Source organism: Ahaetulla prasina, chromosome 1 (assembly GCF_028640845.1).
Source record: "Ahaetulla prasina isolate Xishuangbanna chromosome 1, ASM2864084v1, whole genome shotgun sequence".
Taxonomy (NCBI): Eukaryota; Metazoa; Chordata; class Lepidosauria; order Squamata; family Colubridae; genus Ahaetulla; species Ahaetulla prasina.
Genome location: NC_080539.1, coordinates 285329413 through 285350129, shown reverse-complemented (window position 1 = coordinate 285350129; position 20717 = coordinate 285329413). Strand labels below are relative to the sequence as shown.

General features: G+C 34.9%; 1 protein-coding gene across 3 annotated transcripts in view; it reads right to left on the bottom strand.

Moving 5' to 3' along the window:
- PPFIA1 (PTPRF interacting protein alpha 1) overlaps positions 1–20717 on the bottom strand; it is a 54030-nt gene that overhangs the window by 2596 nt on the left and 30717 nt on the right. For 2 of the 3 annotated variants that reach the window (XM_058161527.1, XM_058161538.1), the window contains exons 15-28: positions 19140–19363; positions 17721–17955; positions 14334–14485; positions 11813–11985; positions 10946–11039; positions 10652–10733; positions 10355–10555; positions 8444–8506; positions 6432–6607; positions 6254–6351; positions 4756–4931; positions 3898–3966; positions 2447–2612; positions 144–214 (exon numbers count right to left, since the gene is read on the bottom strand). In XM_058161527.1, coding sequence (XP_058017510.1) covers positions 156–214; positions 2447–2612; positions 3898–3966; positions 4756–4931; positions 6254–6351; positions 6432–6607; positions 8444–8506; positions 10355–10555; positions 10652–10733; positions 10946–11039; positions 11813–11985; positions 14334–14485; positions 17721–17955; positions 19140–19363 — 1968 coding nt within the window. In that variant the 3' untranslated portion in view covers positions 144–155. The remainder of the gene's footprint in view (positions 1–143; positions 215–2446; positions 2613–3897; positions 3967–4755; positions 4932–6253; positions 6352–6431; positions 6608–8443; positions 8507–10354; positions 10556–10651; positions 10734–10945; positions 11040–11812; positions 11986–14333; positions 14486–17720; positions 17956–19139; positions 19364–20717) is intronic. The other variant, XM_058161532.1, reaches the window with a different exon arrangement.

Sequence of the window (20717 nt, the reverse complement as noted above, 5' to 3'; positions counted from 1 at the left end):
TGTAACGTGCAAACTGATTTATAAATTTGTAATATTACACAATGAATTTCAGTTGCCCTAATCTTCAATATGCCAGAGTAATTGGAGTAAAACTTCGAATAAAATAAATGCATATTGTTCATCAGTGTGTCACTTTTACTTACCAATGAAAGTCTTTAACATGAATAAGTTCTTATTGTAGCAGAATCCAATCTTTGTGTTGCTGATACATTGCCTATTTCAACAACAATCAAGAAGACATGCAGAATACAGCATGCGGTTAGTATTACACAAGAAAGTTACAAAAGGTTAACTACACAGAATAAAGCATTCCTGGTTATGTTTTCACTTTTCCAAGCTTCAGTATATATTTGAAATCACTTCATAAAGAGCAGGTCAGTTTTGAACATACTGAATGCATGATTATTAAATGTGTTTTACTGACTCAACTATATATCATCCCCATTCATCTGAGCAGGCTAAAATAACTTAGTTTCTCATCACAATGTAAAGAGCTAAAGCTAAAAGGCAGAACACATGATTTTGAGTATGATCCTGGAAATCTCCAGGCTGGGAAAGACTCCTGTTTGAAATCTTGTAGTTCTAGTACAAGACAATATATAGTATTATTTTTTATATACAATATATTTTATATGTAAAAAATACACCTTACAATTCTGATCCTAATAGACAACAGATGGAGATAGGTACTTAAAAGTCCAAATTACCAGGCATATTTTTTGTAGCCCCTAATCAACCAACAGACATTTAATCACTGACGGCAAAAAGCAGTCTCTAGGATTTTAACAACACATTGAATAAGATATGTATTACAGGTTTTTAATCATTTACTATTAATTTTTATTTCATACAGACTGTTTTGTCTTCAAAATTCTTTGATTTCTTTAGTATTAGAAAACTTGAACTTGAGAACAGTATCAATGTGTATGTATAATCTTTTTTTAATGCTTTGCCCTGATGAACTGGACATCAGGATCTATAGAAAACAAATATATTTTGAAATTTTCACTCTTTAAAAATTAATGACTGACTGAAAGGTAAAACTTTTTTATTTGGGCTGAATGACCTCAGGTAGTTGGGGGGAAATGAAAACAACTGCAAATTTAAAAAGCAAGATAATAAAAGGAAAATAAAAATGAACAAAATCGGGCTATCACTAAGAGGAAAACTATAGATTGGAATTTTAAAATAACATTTTAATATGCTGCTGAATGCTAGGAACAAGTGGCCCATACTTTTCTCCCATTTGCATTATTACAATCTGCTCTCTGTCCTTGCATATAATTCAGAAGCTGCAGTTAGTGTAGAGTGCAGTATAACAAGGCTATTATCCAAAAGAGGCCATATAATACTGGTCTTACAATAATTGCACCGAGTACTTTTATTTTGCTGGTTGGAGTTCAAGATTGCTGTAATATTGATTAAGGCCCTTCATAATTTAGACTGATACCTGAAGGACTATGTACCTGTCCAAATTTTGAGGACCATCCTTGGCATCTCAAGGGTGTGAAGAGTGTTGTGCTAGAAGGGCTTTTCTCTGTCATGGCTCCCAGCTGAACAACCCTATCTCTGGAAACTGATATCTATCTTTCAGTATCAGATGACATTGCTTTTTACTCCTCATTGAAGATACAGTGTCCACAGACTGACTGTGCCAGTAATAATATTTTTTTAATTACTTCTTTGTACAACAATCCTCCATTTAGGAAAATTTAATGATGGTTCAAAGTTATGATGGACTTGGAAAAAGTGAGTTACAACCCATCCATGAAATAATGACTGTCGCACCACCTCCCCGGTCATGTGATCGCAATTTGGTGCTTAACAACCAGATCACATTTACAACAGTTGCAGCATCTTGGAATCACGTGACTGTGATTTGCAACTTCCCCAGCCAGCTTCAAAATCAATTGGCGAAGCTGAATTCACTAAAATGGTTATAAAATTGGATCTGATCATGTGATGGGTTATTTTGACAATCACATCACTTAGCTATCAAAATTCCAGTGCCAACTGTGGTCATAAGTCAAGGACTGCCTATACCATATTATCTTGCTCTTTAATACGACACAAGGTATTTTAAATAATGATGGACTATAAATACTTTCAATGAATAAATACCAAATTATATTTTAGCATTTCCCTGAAAAGATACATTGAAATGACCTTAATACAGCAATAAGCTGATAAACATTTCCATTTTTTTTACTTTTTCTTTTGTAAAAGGGATTTTTAAATGATAGAAGATTTTGTTGAACAGAATACATGAATTGACAGTTATTAATACTAAGGGAGCACAAAATACAAATACCACAATCATTCACTGAGAAATTAAAGCAATCCAGTAAGCCATGCAGAGTGAGTTTTCTACACAAAACAAATGTTTTCAGTTCACTTACAAATTAATTCAGAAATAGATACCATGCTTAAATAATTAATATTTTACCATCAATCTGCATCTTCTTTGGTTGCATAGAAGGTGAAGACATTGAAGTGGTAACTCTAAAATTTGCAGGGAGGGTCTCTGCTGATCCAGCAGCTAAACCCCTTATGTCCTTTGGTCTGAACTTCTTTCTCCATGAAGGTGCACGTCTAAAGCTTTTATCATCATCCTGTCAAATTAACAAGCAGGATGAAAAGATCATACTAGAAAATGAACAAGATATTACAAAATTTCTTTACTTGTAATACATTGCAGATGATTGTGACAGGCACTGTAGTTATAGAAATATACATTTACATTTTACTGGCCTATTTACAAGAATTTACGGTCAGATTTCCCCTCCCCCAAATCCTAATAATATTCCTCTTTCTTTTTATAAAGATAATTATTTATTGCCATATATCATAGTACTTAAAGTGAGTCAGTTTTTCTTATCTAATCTCATAAAAGTAACCAAAAATAGAATTAGCAGATTGTATGGTAAATCAGTTTTCTGTTTTTTTGCTACCAAACGTGATCTCTATGGTTGGTATACCAGCACTTACATTCTCACAGAAGGGATAATGAAGTGTTCTGTATCTGCTTCTTTTAAAAATTATGGGATCAACAATCATGATGTTGATGTTGTGATTTATTTTATCTGCAAAACTGGTTACTGCAATTAATTGAGATTTCTACCCAGATTCCTCAACCTTTGTAAATAGCTCAACTAAGGAAGATGTGAACATTTGGATGGTAAAAAAAAAATACAAAATAAATTTTGCTACCAGGATGGACACAGATTAAATTTACAGAAGTTGTTTACTTGGATCTTCATATCAATTTCTATTTTATACCACTTGTGTGACTTTTTTTTCAGTGTGACCTCACTTTCTTAAGAATATTATAGGACTGATACAGTTTTATGCTGACCCCAGATTTTGATCAATTGGTGTTTAGTCAAAACAGCATGAGATATACAGTATGAAATCTTGAGAAACTACTGCTGCTTTTCTTCTTCTCTCAAAAAATCTGCTCAGAATTGGAATCTGTTTGATGTAGCTAATGAAATGAAAATTTGAATGCATTTACAGAAAGAACAGAACAATGAAAAACCTTGAAGATAAAGTGATACTGTATATGTAGTGAAGAAAGAAATTATATAAAACCTTCTTTAAAACTAAGGAAACAAGTTATCTAAATTATCTTTGATCATAATGAATAATTTGATCTGCATTAGTAGGTACTATTAATTCTGGGTGCTATAATAGCAGAAAGACCAAAGATGGACCATTAGTTATATGAAACTAGTTTCATTAGTTAGTTCATTAGTTATTAACGGTAGTATGTTTTTCTGCAGTGAATAGGATGTCACATACTTCAAAATCTTTCTGTAAAGAAAGATTTGATGCAGATTATTTTGGCTGCCCATATAAATAATAATACACTGGATAGACTCCTAAAATTAAACTTACCTCTTCAAATTTTCTGTCTGTACCCATCACAAGAAGATTATTAAATTCCCTCTCCAAAACAGCACGAGCCTAAATTAAAAATAATTACAAAACTTAAAAATATTTTAAACATTTGTACTACACTTTGAGAATTTAGATTTACAAAATTTATATAATTTAAATAATGTCCAAACAAAATAGTATTTTCCCAGATTTATATCATTCTTCAAATACTTAAAAGAATGTCATATAAAAAGGCAAGACTTGTTTTCTCTCTTTTCAGAATGCCAAATTCAGAATAATAGGTTTAAATTGCAGACTGGAAAAATACCTAACAATTACAGTTGACAAGTGCGACTAGTTAGCCAAAAGTTGGTAAGCTTCCTTTCACTGGATAGAAGCAGAAACCAGTCAGCCATCTAACTAGATCAAGGGTGTCAAACTTCCATCGTCACGGCGGCATCACGTGACATATTGGGACTTTTCCCCCCTTTGTTAAACTGGGCGGGGGCAGGGCCTTTCCACAGGCTGTGAGTTTGACACCCCTGAACTAGATTATTTAGTTGGAGTTTCTGCATTGAACAGGTATTGGCCATGATAACAAAAGGTCTGCTTGCAACTCTATGATTTACAACTGCTTACCTATTTACAACTATGATTTAAAACTATTACCACCAGTGAATCTGCTTTGGTTTCTGACTGTCATAGCTCTCAGATAAAACACAATAACAAAAGTAATGTTCAGGCATGTCAGATTTTAGTATGAAAAGCCTTCTTTAAATAGTTAATTTAAAAAATTCTCATTCATAAATGTTATAAAGTTCCAAGTGTGCCTTATGAATAAAAACATATCCCATCAAGTACTGTTATTATAATTACCTGTGTATTCTGAGTGGGTATTTGTAATGAAAGAGCTAATGCATTGTGATCAAAAGTTTCATCTAAGGCCAAAAGTGCACCATGAACTCCACTTTCTATAAGGTTATTTGCATATTCTTTAAGGCCAATTGATACGACCCAGTGAATCATCCTGTCATTGCTCCAAACAAGGGCATCTATATGAGGAAAAATAAATATTTAAGTCATAAAATAATCAATCTTGTATACTTGCCAAAGATTAAAGGATGAGTTCAGGTTTCTATACTATTCAATGATACAAGCCCAACATTTACAGGGGGGTGGGGGAGAGAATGGCTGAATGGGTTATTGTTCTACTGAATATCAAAGTTCAGAAAAAATAGTTTTACACATTTGGACTTTGTACTCATAAGGTATACAATTTATTTGACACAACAGTTTAATATTAAACACAATTTGTAGTTCAAATAGGAGTGAAAGTACTTAAGGAATAAATTTACTTAAATGTTTTGGCATTAGTACATTATAGCTATTTTAATTTCTTATAGACTTATTTGCATTTTAACAATAGATGACAAAAAGTTATAACTGATACATTCTCCAAGTTTTATTAACTGCACTACAGTACTGCTAATACAGTTTTTGTAGAGTAAATTTTTTAAGGAGTTCAGCTTATGCTCATTTTACATATATTATAGCATTATTCATCAATCATGCTAAGCCTTGTTTGGGCTTAGCATAATCTGTGAAGCCAGCTATTGTGGATTATTATTATTATGCGCAAAAATAAAATCCTAGCTTTGTTAGCTATCTGAATGAAGCCACTAAATAAAGCATAAGGGAAGGCAAGGATGTTTAAAAGATAGGAATTCCATGGACGTATTAATCCCTTTTCTGGCTCTACACCTGAGCTGCACCGATTGCTCCATAAAAAGCTTTCTGAAAACTTGCAGAGTTGAAGAAAACAAGTTTCATTGTTCAGGATTTATACACCATTAATAAGCCTGAATTACTTTATAGTTTATTGTCTCTCAATCTGCTTAACATAAACATCTTAAGAATAAAGAAATTATACAACGTTACTGCTTGGATAAAAAAATTGAACATAAGATCAATAAGAAGTTAGGCATCTTATGTTAATTCTGCATAAAACCTAAGCAGCATCTTTGAGAATATTTACAACTATGCAGTATTTTAGTCAATGGAAAACAATAGAATTAAGGTAACTGTATTATTTATTATATTTATCACATTTATTTCCTACCCTTTTTTTTATGATTCAGGGCGGCATACTGTACATAGTGCTACCCCCAAAATCATCCTGTGAAATTAGTTGGGCACTAAAACAAGGACTAGTCCAAGGTCACTCAACCAGTTTGTATGCCGAAAAGATGATTAGAATTCAATGTCATGTTCTCTAGTGTAGCGCCTTAACTGCTATGCTAAACTGATTTGACTCTAAAGTTTGAACATTTAATAAATTATTAACAGTATCAAAGCCAGAGAAGCAAAAATCTACCTTTAATTTCATTCAGGCTTCCTTCTCTTCTTCTTTCAAGTTCTTTCCGGTCATAATTTAATCTTCGGAGACACATAATACCACACTGGAAGCTATTTCTTTAAAAGTTTTAAAAAAAGAGAGATTAAGCACTGCAATTGAAATGTTTATTATTAAATACTATTTTAAAAATATTTACCTGTGAAAACTGTCTACCATTTTAAGTTGACCACGAAGATCTTTCTTAGTTAAATGGTCCAGCATTCTAGCATCAACAAGACATTCCATAAAATAACTGCGATACTGAGGAAGCCCCAAACTAGGGAGCCATTCATTGCCAATCCATTCATGGTTCATATCACCATAGGCTAAAGTCTACAAAAAATACAGCAAAGGGTTATTTGAAATAAGGAGCTTTTATATATAAATCGGGGACTGAATCCAGCATTTTTCTCTACTATAATAGGAACTGCTGTAAGCAGAGTCTTGTTTTTCTGACAGAATAAAAGATGTTAACGGTTCTAGTTTTTAATCCCCTATAGCTCCTAGCATACTGGTAGTTAAGGAAGCAGTTTCCGAAGCATAATTTAAATGATACATGGGATTGGAGGGGAAAACTGAAAAAGATTGCTTCTCCTCTGTTTACCTAGAAGCTTCAACAGATCAAAAATATTTGCAAAAGAGTTCTGCTGCATTTACCAAAAGTCAACACAGGAAGTTTCATTCGTGGCAAAATGCACACCTTAAAATTTAAATCTACTTCACACTACTTTTATTATCTGGTGTTCACTAAAAAACAGGTGAACTATATGTGGGAGATGAATATATATGATCTCCATCCATATCCTCTGAGATTGTGTCAAACAGGAGTAATTATCTAATATGCATCCATTTCTACCTAGAAATATACATTAGCTTTTCCCATTTCATATATTTACCACCTACTATTAAAAAAATAAGTAGAAGCAATTATTAAAAGAAGCCTATTGTCTTCTGATTCTGGAAGTTCTATTTATACAATCTCAACTCCCAGTCTTAATGCATGTTGATTTATTTATTCAATTTCTATAGCCACCCATCTCAATCAATGACTCTGGGCTGTTTACAATTCAATTCAATTTTATAATTTTTGCAGATTTTTTTAAAAAAACATCTATCAGTTAAACATCAGGAAGTAGAATGTCTCACTGTGAGGCAACTCTGGGTGGCTTACAAGGTTAAACAATAAAGCCATAAAAATTTACATATATATTTAAACATTTAAATTTATTGTTTTTAATATGGTAAACCAACCAGAGTCACCTTGCAACGATGGGTAAAAACCAAATAAATAAATGTCAATTTCTAAAGTCTCTTAATATTTCAAAAATTATTCTGAATATGACTATTTAAATAAGTATTCTGAAGAAAACTGATTGATGTGCTTCTGTAAATATATAAATAAGCACTGAAAATGAGATTTTATGATTTAATAAAATTTAGCTAAAGTTTAAACATGTAAAAGAAAAGTCTCCAACCTGAGCCCAGCTTCCTTCCTCATCTTCCTGACGTTAGGTAATTAGAAAAAGTAAAAGGACATACAGATGTTAGTATTTATAAGTTTAGTAATTTAAGTAAACACAAGGTAATGACCACAATCCTGGGGGCAAAGGAACTAAATAACCATGTAAATCCATATAAAATTATTCTCAATAGAAATTTTATCGCTGCATGTTTTACTAAGTGTATTTATCTATCCCCAAACAGTAAATATTTTTGAGTGTAAATTATTCTCCTGGATTGTGGTCATATTTCAATAGTGAAGAAAGCAACATGCTATTTCAAGATAAAAGCACCATGCATCCAAAACTGTGTATATATGCATCTCTCTTAATATATTTATACCTTCAGGAAAATTGAAAAATCACATACTGCTTTATTTTTCCACACAAGAAGTAGCCTCTATAACTCAAAGGAAAAATTGAAATAGTGGCATCTCATACAAAATTAATGCATTGATCTTCTTTGAAATAATGGTATACCCAGGCAAAGGTTCTATTCTCCCCTCACCTATACAATGATCTTGGTGGAAAAACATTTTACAGCATGTCTGATAAGTGGGTTAGTCATTAAAATCAATCATAATTAAGAATCTAGTTATAGTAATATTTCTATTTTTCCAGATGTACATGATTCAAGCAATCAAGAAGTAGGAGCACTTCCACAACTAACCGTTTGTGGTGTAGATGTAAGATTTTCCATTTCTTCATGCGTTACCCAGACATTTCCTGTAGTCTAAAATGACCCCATAGTGAACCAATCACATCCAATGAAAGGAAAGCAGTAACAAAGAGGAAAGGTTGCAGAATATATAAGCAACAGGTGTGTTTAAGGAGCAGGCATGGGCAAAAGCAAGTTTCAAGACTATTAAGTATAAGCTCATGTGAAAAGCAAGCCCCACAGGTAATACATTTATCTCTACTACACACGAAACTATATTTAAATATAATTGTAATAAATACAATTGCTACATTAGATTTCCAGATATGATATTTACACTAAGTATTTCAATTAGATTTTGGAGAGTGCTTCAGTTGCTTTTAAGTTATTTGCCACAAACATCTATTTTCTCATCCGGAAAAATATGATACAGTGCATTAGCAGGTCTTCTTGTGCACATTCATCCCACATTTTCTAGTTTATCGTAATACTCTAACAACAAAATTGTGATTTGTAATCCTGGATTTAAGAACAAGTACAAACCACATTTTACTACCGGTAGTAGAACACAAACAGAACATATTTTATTACAAATCAGAAAGTAAGTATAACATGCAAGTTCAAGATTTAATTATGTACCAGTAAGCCATTATTTGACACTTTACATTAATTACCCCAGGGAATTGAGAAGTTGGCTTTTAAGATCAAATTATTCTTCGATTGTCTCCCAATTTTCTTTCAAATCAGTCTTTATCGATAGTTATTTTCATAAGAGGAACAGTCATCTTAAATCCTATCATCCAAATGTTTTTAAATTACAGTTCACAAAATATCCAGTTAGTCTAACTATTAGCAATGTTAGCTGGGAAATGAGGAAATTGTAGTCCAACAGTTTTGGAAGAAATTTGATCAGGGAAACTATGTTAATTGCTGAAAGGGAGATGCATATACGCCGCCAGAATAAATTGCAATTCAGATTCTGGATGCATATCCACATTACAGTTTTCATCTAGTTCCCACTGAATTTGCTGATGCTAATCACACAGTGATCATTATAAATAAAATGAAATTAAAATGTACTGGACAAAATATACTAGACTAAATGCACTATGAAATGTATCAAATTGAAATTTACCAATGCTTACTAGAATATTACTTGAATAGAACTGTAGTACTATTTGCTTTATCAAAGTACCCCTATGTAAAGTATTTGGCATCTAGATGATTTTGGCTAATCCACGTGTCTTGCATGAGCAGGAGAGGGACTTTTAATTGCCTAAGAAAGCCTGTTAAATTTCTCTCACTTTTTTCTATCGTCCATATATCATGCTGCATCATTGTAGAAAGCCTACTGATCCTCAGGAACAGATTTGTGGCAAAGAAGGTGAATACATGACAGAATAACTACAGTAGGCACAGTTCCGCTGAATCCAGTCTCTTCTGGATTCAGGTCAGTAGAAATTTAAAGCTAAGGTCCATAACCACTGCTTGGTCTCAGTAGCCAAAAGTAAGTTTCATTCCTTCACTGTATTATCATGTTTTTAAAACAAACCTCTCTTCCCTGCAACATACCCTCAACGTTGTAGTAAGACAAACCAGGTTGCAATCCTTTCTTTAGAACTAAGTTGGAGGACTGTCTGCTACTTCACTTTCAAAGTACTTCAATGGCCTTGCTCACCAGAGAAATTGTATGTTAGCTCTTAAATTATAAGTAGCTTAAGAAAAAAGTAACAAGTTATTAGACTTATTTAAGCAGTTTATTTCTTATCATTTTCTTCTTAATGTTCTCACAATGCCCCTATTTTTTTCTCTCAAGAGCATCTTCTTATTCAAGAGAATAACTTATGCCCATAACAAATGTGAATGTGTAGAAAGTCTGATTTTCTCATCAATCTCTTTATGTCATTGTCCAAGTTCTCTTACCGTTCTTGATGTAGGAGGAGCCGATGGACTTGTTAGTGACATAATTTCTTGTATGGCAAGCCTCAGTTTTAACCTATGTAAAGGATTACTGATTCCAATTTCACGCTGTATTTCAGTATCAGATAAGGCTGACATTATAGCACCGCTTTTCACGTTTGCACGGCAAGCAGCCACATACCAAGCTGGCATCCCAACCCACAACTGAAAAATAAAAATAAAAAATTACAATAAGGTACATAATTACTTTAACATTGCAAATTAAAGGCATTATTATGTTGAACTGAAAACATTTCTTACCTCTAGCCAGACAACCACCGTGGGGCCATCCCACTGAGCAAATGGCAGACCCTGCCTCCGAGCTTCTTCAAGAAGTTCATGCCTAAGAAAATCAGCAACATACATTAATATATTTGCTTCACTACTGCCCTCTATAATCTTTCTTCTTTCATTAAATTTATAACGCATCATTGGAAGCTGCAAATTACACCCCCCCCCCATTGAGTAGAACTGTAACATCTGTCCCTTTAAAAGTCAAATAAGTCATGAAGGAGAAGTTTCCAACCTAAGTTTCCTTAACATATTGGAACTTACTTTTTCTGCAGTTTTCTATTCTTTTCTGCTTGTCCTCCAAGTTTTCCAAGCCCCAAACCATCCTGAGCTGAACTTTCTGCTTCTAAAGCACTAACTGTAAGAAACAGGAATTGCAGTGAGAAATATCTTCTCGAATGTTTTTGAATTACTGTTCGATATACATTCAAAGGGGAATGGCACATCTCTATCATTACGTCTGCTGTCCAGCTATCAATGCACTGCTATTCTAATTATTTAATGACTTTAAATTCATATTATTAATGAATTCAATTCATATGTTAATCATTGAAGCTATGTAAATTGTTGGGGAGGAATTCAAATAATTAAATTCAAATATGTAATTCATTTTAGGAACACTCAGTGAAATGTAGCCCTTGAAACTAAAATAATTGTATCCTCCTAAAGATCAGGCATGGCCACTTGAAAGGTCTTCCCTAATCATCCTTGCAAATATGTGCAAATATAGGAGACACTTTGCTGGGAATATTGCTTATATGAGGACCCTTGAATTATAGCAGCTCCAGTATAAAATGTTTATGAACATTCAGACCATAAAAGATCTGTACCCAAACTAACATCACAAAAATTAGTACTTTCATACAAAATCATATGATTAGTAACTGCCTGTGATCCATGACTTGGGTACATATCTGAGAAACAGCCTTTATAATTATCAATATCAGTAGGAGAGTTAACGGTATTTACATTAGGGTCTGTTAATTTGAATAATGTAGATTCTACAAGACAACTGTCTTTTGCTAGAAATTGATTATTATTTTTTACTTCACATATTACAAATAAGTACTTTGTGTAATAGTAATCCTAGCATTTATTCAACTTTATATTTTGGGTTAGTAATATACCAACCTTGTCCCAAGAGCTCTTTATTCATCTGTCCAGATCGACCCTTTTCTTTCTTACCAAACAGGCGGCCAATTGAGGATTTGATCCCCTTCTTTTTAGGAGCTTTGTGGAGGGAATCTTGACTGCTATTACTGCTACTGGGATTGCTTACTTGTCCATCTTGAGAGCCTGTGGAACTGTAGAACAGAAACTGTTAAGCCATTTCTAAGTATTCGTTACTCATGCCTACCCTGATCCAGGATCATTCAGCTAATAAGTAATAAATACAAATATATTTAAATGACACAGTACACATTCAGCCTAATGGTTTGAGTGCAAAGGGAATACAAATGAAGACCATATGTTTTTAATTAATTTAACTAATTAACTGATTTTAAAGTAAATTGACTTGATGTTTATTAAAAACAAAATAGGATTTTTTTTAGAAAATTTCCACATAAGTTTGAAAGCAATCGGTTATAACACTGCCTGAACTTCTACCATTTTTATCATTTTTAAATCCAATAGAAATATATAGAGAATCCATCGATATAAATAACTATAATTATTACTATGGATTCTTCCAGTTAAGAAGAAGGCCCTCCCCCTGGGGGTCACCAGTCGACATTGTCTGGCCGACGGCACCCTGAGGAGGCCCTCCCTATGGGAGCGCACTTGTCGATGGGAGGCAATCGGTGGCAGCAGGCGGTCTCATAAATAACCCGGTCCTAAGCCATGGAGCGCTTTAAAGGTAGTAACCAGCACCTTGAATTGCACCTGAAAGACCACCGGCAGCCAGTGCAGCTTGCGCTGGAGAGATGTTACATGGGAGCCTCGAGTTGCTCCCTCTACTACCCGTGGAGCCGCATTCTGGACCAGTTGGAGCATCCGGGTGTTCTTCAAGGGGAACCCCATGTAGAGAGCATTGCAGTAGTCCAGGCGGGAAGTGACGAGGGCATGAGTGACCGTGCATAAGGAATCCCAGTCTAGGAAAGGACGCAACTGGCGTATCAGGCGAACCTGATAAAAAGTTCCCCTGGTGATGGCCGTCATATGCTCTTCTAAAGACAGCCATACATCCAGGAGGACGCCAAGATTGCGGACCCTTTCCATGGAGACCAATATGTCGCCCCCTACTGTCAGTAATGGAGTCAGCTGATTGTACCGGGAAGCCGGCATCCACAGCCACTCAGTCTTGGAGGGGTTGAGTCGAAGCCTGTTTTTCCCCATCCAGACCCGCACGGCCTCCAGACACCGGGACATCACTTCAACGGCTTTGTTGGGGTGGTTAGGGGTGGAAATTTACAGCTATCATCAGCGTACAGATGACATCGCACCCCAAAACCATGGATGATCTTACCTAGCGGCTTCATATAGATGTTGAACAGGAGAGGCGAGAGAACCGACCCCTGCAGCACCCCACACGAGGCGCCTCGCGGTCGACCTCTGCCCCCCTGCCAACACCGTCTGCGAACGGTCAGAGAGGTAGGAGGAAACCACCGAAAGACGGCGCCCCCCACTCCCAACCCCTCCAGCCGTCGCAGCTGGATACCATGGTCGATGGTATCAAAAGCCACAGAGATCTAATAGGACCAGGGCAGAGGAACAACCCCTGTCCCGGGCCCGCCAGAGATCATCCACCAACGCGATCAAATCCATCTCCGTGCTGTACCCAGGCCGAAAGCCGGACTGGAACGGGTCCAGATAAGACAGTTTCATCCAGGTACTGGGGGAGCTATTGCGCCACCACTCTCAACAACCTTCGCCACAAAACGAAGGTTGGAGACAGGACGATAATTCTCTAAAGCAGCTGGATCCAGGGAGGGCTTCTTGAGGAGGGGCCTCACCACCGCCTCTTTTAAGGCAGTGGGGAAGATGCCCTCCATCAAAGACGCGTTGACAATCCCCTGAAGCCAGCCTCGTGTAATCTCCCGGGCGGCCAGTACTAAATTATCCTCTTCTGTTTTTGTACTGGTAAAGCCATCAAAATGGGAAGTTAATGCAAAAGGAAGCAGTGTTGCAATTATTCAATCCCAAAGCTGCTTAAAGTCTTAGGAGATAAATTTAAATGTTCTATTAAGAATCCATTTAGATCTTACGATTAATTTTAAATAAATAAAAACGCTCCAAGTCAGTACCCAATTGAATGCGATTTTTCCTCCTAGTGCTGTCCTTAGCATTGCAGCTTTAGTCTGATATCTAAAAGTCATGGAAATTATGAAATTTGCCACAAATAAAAAGCATGTTTTCCATTTTATCAAGAATGTGAGGACAAAATATTATGTTAATACAGAAAAGGGAAGAGCAGTGATACTGGAAACGAGAGGGTACAATGCCTCAAAAAATATCTCAAATATTCTAGAAGACAAATTGCCAACGAAAGTAAAGGCCTGCACAATGGGCAAGAGATAAAAAAAGACCAGTGATAAAGAGAACATTTAGAAAACAGGCAGCAATGCAAACTGGTCTTTGGAGGCCAAAGGAATAAAAGATATAATCATACAAAGCTGTTTCTAATACAGATCTCTATATTCAAAACACTTACTTTCGAACATCTCTTATATCTTCCTGGCTCATTGTATGCAAAGCTCCTTTATAAGATTTATCCAAATGCAGTGATCGAGGTGAAGCTGGCGGTGAGGTCTCACATTTTATTGTAGCCTTGTCATCTCTAACGTCTTCTCTAGAAACTGGAGACTAAGAAAGAATGCAACTTAAGTATGTTTTCTATCTTTAATTATGAAAACAGATCAGTAGCAAATTTTAACTATTACAAATTTGTTTCAGAAATTGCTCTTTCCATACGTGATTAAATTATCTGATTCAACAAAGCTATATAAATTAGACGTATTTATATTTTTTTTATCATAAGTAGGCATGATAATGCACAAGGAACAATCTATCCTGCTACTGAGCTATATAAATTTGAAATTGCTTTTGGAAGATCTGAAGTGACTTCCTGAACTTAATAGGTAGAATTCAAAAGAGTGTTTTACCACATTTCTTTTTCTTAAAACTTTTCATAAGACAGAATGTAGAGATTTGAAGTAAGGCCTTTTTAAGTAAATAATGTTGAAATGTGTATACTGTTTTTTCAGTCACGATTGAGTGCATCACTATTACATTTATTTTTAATTTTTCAGGAATTCAAGTGATCTGAAGGTTTCTGAAGTTAAAAGACATTTTCAATAGAGTATACAATAAGAAGGGATACAAAATTAGATCCCAAGTGTCAGTTTTGGAAGGCAATTTTCTTTTTTGCTTCTTAACTGCCACATATTTTAGCTGGGGAAGTTGGGAGGGGGTTGTTGTTGGAGCGGTAGAAAGTTAGTCATAACAACATTCCGTATTCAAGGACATCCTGCGTCTGATGGAGGCTGCCTGAAGATTGTATACAATTGAGTGTGAAGAGTTGATTGGACAATGTGATGAACTTGTGGGTGTGGGGCAGGGCTGTGAACTGTCAACTGGGTGTGGAAAACCTGGAAGCTTTCAGATTCGGGTTTTCCCAGCTGTGCCAACATGACATCTCTAATAAATTGGAACTTTGAGGCACCTCAAGCCTCAGAGCTTTATTTCGTTGGGGGTGTTCCTTGGAACCCTGACACCATGTTTCTACAGCCATCTGGCCCAAAGAAATCAGAAAAAGAAGAGTTAAAGTGAAATGTACTATAATATGAAATGCAGACCTTCCGCTACCCAATCATTCTCTAGATTGAATTCAAACATAGCTACATGTAAAGGTCAAAATGATTTCCATTTCATTTTAGTAATACTTACTGAAATCTGATTTGGATAATCAGAGGTTAGATAACATGATGCTGCCATTGCTCTTTTAAAGAAATCTAAAGCAGAGAAACGGGATGTACAAAAATCCTTACTCTACATATAGGGTTTTAGCCTACACTGAACCTTTTAAATTATCTTGTTCTTTGAAGAGCAAGAGCATATATGTACACTACTCAGTTCCTCTCTCTGCTTTTGAATGAAGAAAAACTTAGTGAAATGTATGTATCTGGGGAATAAGCAAACAGCAAAGATGGACATATAGAAATAATTCACATAATATTCCTACAGTGGTCATACTGATCAAGGCATTTTGCAAGCACACACTGCATGCAAACAATTGTATAATACTATATTCAACATAAGTCTCCTGTTGAAGGTTTACCTTTCTATGGTGTTTCCTTAAATCACTAGGCTGACAGATGCATGCAAAGAAGAGAAAGTAAAATAAAGTAGATTGGTAGATAATTTTAATTTAAAAAGAATTAACACAACATTATACCATTACTATTATTCTACCATTAAAGTGAAGTAAAATACCTAGTTAGCTTTTTGATTAAATCATTATAATAACCAGAAAATACCCGAGTCCTAAAAGGCTGGCTATAATTTGTAGGGTTTTTAACCCATTTCCAGACAGATTAAATATAATCAATCTTGGAGGTCAGTCTTAAGGGTTAGTAAACAATATAAAGAATTCTTTAACTGGAGGAGCACAATTATATTTTTATCACAAAAACACTTGGATCCTTAATAACTAAACATTTCAATGAAAATACATTTTTTATAAGTATGAGGATTCTTGGGGATCTTGTAAGAATAAAGACTGAAGCAAAGATACTGTTCTAGTTCTTATATACAGAAACAAAAACAGTTATGAATTCTCTTACAAGAGAAGCAACAGCTATAAAGTTCCCATTAATAACTCTTGGTAACTTCATAGAGACATTTATGTAATTTTCTTGAAATCAAAGGGGAAGTGGTTCCTATTGCTTTCCGAGATCCCAATCTAATCTATTTTCCTGGTATTCTGGAGGCCTTCCATATAAGTACAGGTAAACCTTGAGTTATAAGAATTTATTTAGTGACCGTTCAAAATTACAATGGCACTGAAAAAAGTGACTTATGACTTATTTTCACATTTACAACCATTGTTGCATCCCCATGGTCATGCAATCAAAATTCAGATGCTTGGCAACTGACTCATATTTATGACTGCTGCATGTCCCAGGTTCATGTGATTACCTTTTCAGATCTTTTGAAAAGCGAAGTCAACTGGGGATGCCAATTTCACTTAACTGGGTTAGTAACTTAAAACTGCAGTGATTCACTCAAAAACTGTGGCCAGAAAGCTTGTAAAATGGGGCAAAACTCACTTAACAACTGTCTCGCTTACCAACTGAACTCTTAGGCTTAATTGTGGTGGTTAAGTCAAGGACTGCTTATACTAACTAGGTCCAACCTAACTTAGCTTCCATGGCCAGTCAAGAGGGAAAAAGAATTTAGGACAAATTGCATTTTGCAAAACATAGCTAAATCTACAATTCAGAACTTGATGAGGCCATTTAAGTTGCTAAATTCCATCACTCCCTACCTGTAGAACTTAATTATTTTTAAAAAAAACAAAACAAAACCAACCCAAATATATTTTAGACAAGCTGCTAGTAATGTCAAAGAAAATAAACTACATTTCATTAGATATAATTTGCTACCAGTTCTAAACATAAGCTAAATCTCAGGTTAAAGTCCTATCAATATTTCATAATGAAAAAATATTTGCCTTTCATAATCAAGACACAGAGGCAGTTCAGACGGCCATAACCTGACTTATAAACTGATACGTCTCTCTTTCCTATGTACAATCAGGTTTTAATTTATGGAAATTATAATTTATAATTTCTTTGCTCTTTTGCATAAAATATGATTAAAGAAGTTAGTGTTAAGGTTACTAACTTCATAACTACTTTCTTGTAAGACAGGAAATCATGGCTAGGGGTTTGCTGTTTTTTATTTATCGCTAAGGGATAAATCAAGGAGTTCCATTCATAAATAGTGCCATGATCACCATGTAAAATGGGGAAAATACTAGAGATGTATTTTCTTACAGGGGGGAGGAAAGAGAAAAGATGAAACAGGTAATACTTACTAATGTCATAATTCCTAGTCTGTCTACTTCTCGAGCAGGACTGTGTGGCATTCTTCGAGGAGTAGAAATCCCACTACCTGGTGGAGAGGAGCCAGAAAGGTTTCCGCTAGGAAAGGGAGGCGGGATAGAGTTCATTGATCGAAATCGACCAGGATTGTCTAAACTCCCACTATCAACACGACTTTCTATCTCCTCTGCTCTTTGCTCAGTGTTTTCCTTTTCTTCTTGGATCAATCTAAAGAATTAAGAAATGATGCAATTCATTTAACCAAAGCAACACTGCAACCAGCAAGTACAACAGTTGGCATATATAGAAATATATCTACATCCCAATGGCAAATTTGGGGAAAGGATACACATTTAAACTCCAAAAGTAAATAACTACAATCTACATGCTGAATGTGTTTATCAATATCTGTTATATTACTTTAAGTATACTTTCATGTAATATGAAATTATTGAATTATAGGATTAATCTTAGGATCTGTGTAGAATTGCTTGATAAAATAGAAGTAAAAATTTTAAATAAAGATCACTGAAATTATTCCATTCTGTACAAACTCCAGTCCAGGCCAATACATTTAAATAAATAAATACAATTATCAATTAAGATCAAAAATAATTTATAATTAAATTGACTTAGTAAAAATACACCTTAGCAAGTACTTTTCTTAAAGTTTCACTGACAATTACAATTGTTAGGATAAATAAGTTGTAGTATCTCTTTATATATGCTCTATTACAAATCATAATGAAACCTAACCAACTAATATCCTGTTACTTAATAACACATCACTGAAAAAATGCTTATTCAAATTCAGATTCTTACAATAAGAGCAGTCAGAGTTACCCTAACCCGAACCTTATTTTGAGGGAAATGAAAAACATGTTTAAAAACTTTGCTTGCTAATTCTACCCAACAGAAAATAAGTTGCTTTACAGAGATCACTGCCTTGATCTTCCCGTTTTTTCAGTATGCTAGGTGTAATGAATTGGTAAGCAAAATATATATATATATATTGATAGGTAAGACTCATTTAATCGATTTCAACCCATAAAATATTAATTTAGTTTGTATATTTCTGATAAAATTCATGCATAGGCTGGGTAACCTGAAAGGGACCCTCCCCCCTTCAATTACATCTGCCCACCTTGTCAGATCTGGCAAAGAGGGCACACTGTAGTCATGTCTTGTCAGTGAATTACATTTGGCAAGTCCCAGGAGACAAGCTTTCTTTGACACAGCAACTCTCTTCTGGAATCCCCTTGCCTCAATAGAATGGGGTTTTAATATTTTTAGTTGTACCTACAGGTCAAACCAATGAAAAGAAGCCAGACTTCTAATTTTATGTGAATAAAAGGCCATTAGTGAACTTTAAATGTAACACTGGAAAACAATGACAAAAATAAATCCTGTACCTAATTTCTTTATTGATGGCATCCAATTGCTCCTGAAGCATCATGGCTAAGGTCTGGGCATCTGCCTGACCACTAGGTGACAAGAGATCAACTGAGCTGAATATAGTTTCTCTGTCCTCTTCGCCATCTGAGATATCAGCATCACTCTCAAAGGCTTGTGCAACATTTGCCAACACACTTGCTTGTTGTGCACGTTCCCAATCTTGCTCATTAAGAGTCTGAACCTGTTTAGTATACATGATTACAGCTGTAACTTTAAGTATCTCTTCCATTTAAAAAATATATAAAGTGCGTATAACTTCACTTACATGCTGCAGAAATCAATCACAACAGCAGTATTTAGAATGCAGTAAAAGCAAACAAACATTATTAGATTATATTCATGGGACATACTTTATGATCAAAACCCAAGATATTAAATATATAAATACAATATTACAAAGTAATCATAAATAAGACTTATTTAAAAACTTCTGTATATGTAGTTTTTAATAACAGAAAAAAATCTACAGTCTAATAGCAAAGGATTCTAGAGTCTTTGTTTAACTGAAAATAAATCATGTACCAGTGGAAACTGTCCTTTGATTCCCATTTGATTACTCCTGCTAAGAAATACTTAGTGTGTCAACTATTGCCCCAATCCTGTTTTTTTCTCCTTTATAAGGCAGAATTCATAGGACAACACAAGCTTTATTTTATAACCCAGGCTTGTAAAGAAGGAACAAAGTAGGATTAAATGATTTACTCAATAAACTAAACATGCAACTTGGTCTTGATAAACCAAGATCCATTAGAATCCCATTTTATGTGAACACAGCATACAGGCTGGATCCAGATTTCTCTGATCAAATTTCACTTAAGAACAACAGAAATGTGGGACAATTTTACTAGTTCTTTCAATGCTTTCTATAAGACTTGAAAATAGGTTGGTCTTTCAAAACAATGTGGGAGGTGCTGTGGAGGGAACGTGGAATTTACAAGTATCAACCCTTTTCTATCCTCTAGCTGGGTCTGACTCTATTCCACAAAGGGAAATAGTTTTAAGTTGTGAAATAGTAAGTCTAGATCTAGTCTCTATGCAAATGCTTTCTGATGCACTGGTGAAGCTGCTGGACTAAGTACCTCGGAGATCAGATTCAAGTCTACCCACAGTCATGGAAGCTCATTGGGTGATTTTGGGCCAATCACTGTATGTCTCAAGCCAAGCTATCATACTGGGCTGTTCTTGTGGAATAACAGTAGGAGAGAGTGCTATGTAAGCTGCCTTGAGCTCCTGAAGAAAAAGCAGGATATAAATGAAAGAATCAAAATAGCAGATGGAGGAGAACCATCGTAAACTAAAATTCTGTTTCTAGAAACTCTGTTTCTAGTTTCCCAGTAAGCAATGTTGAAATCAACGGTCTTCTCTGTTTCATGCTACATATAAAGTGCCAATCAAACATTTAAAACCAGCTGCCCAACTTTGGGGGCTGGGTGCAGTAATCTATGAAAGGTTATCAGGCAAACATTCCACATAAATCTTACTTTTGTAGGTGGACTGAGTGAATATTAATTTTGCATACTTAGTACAATGCATTC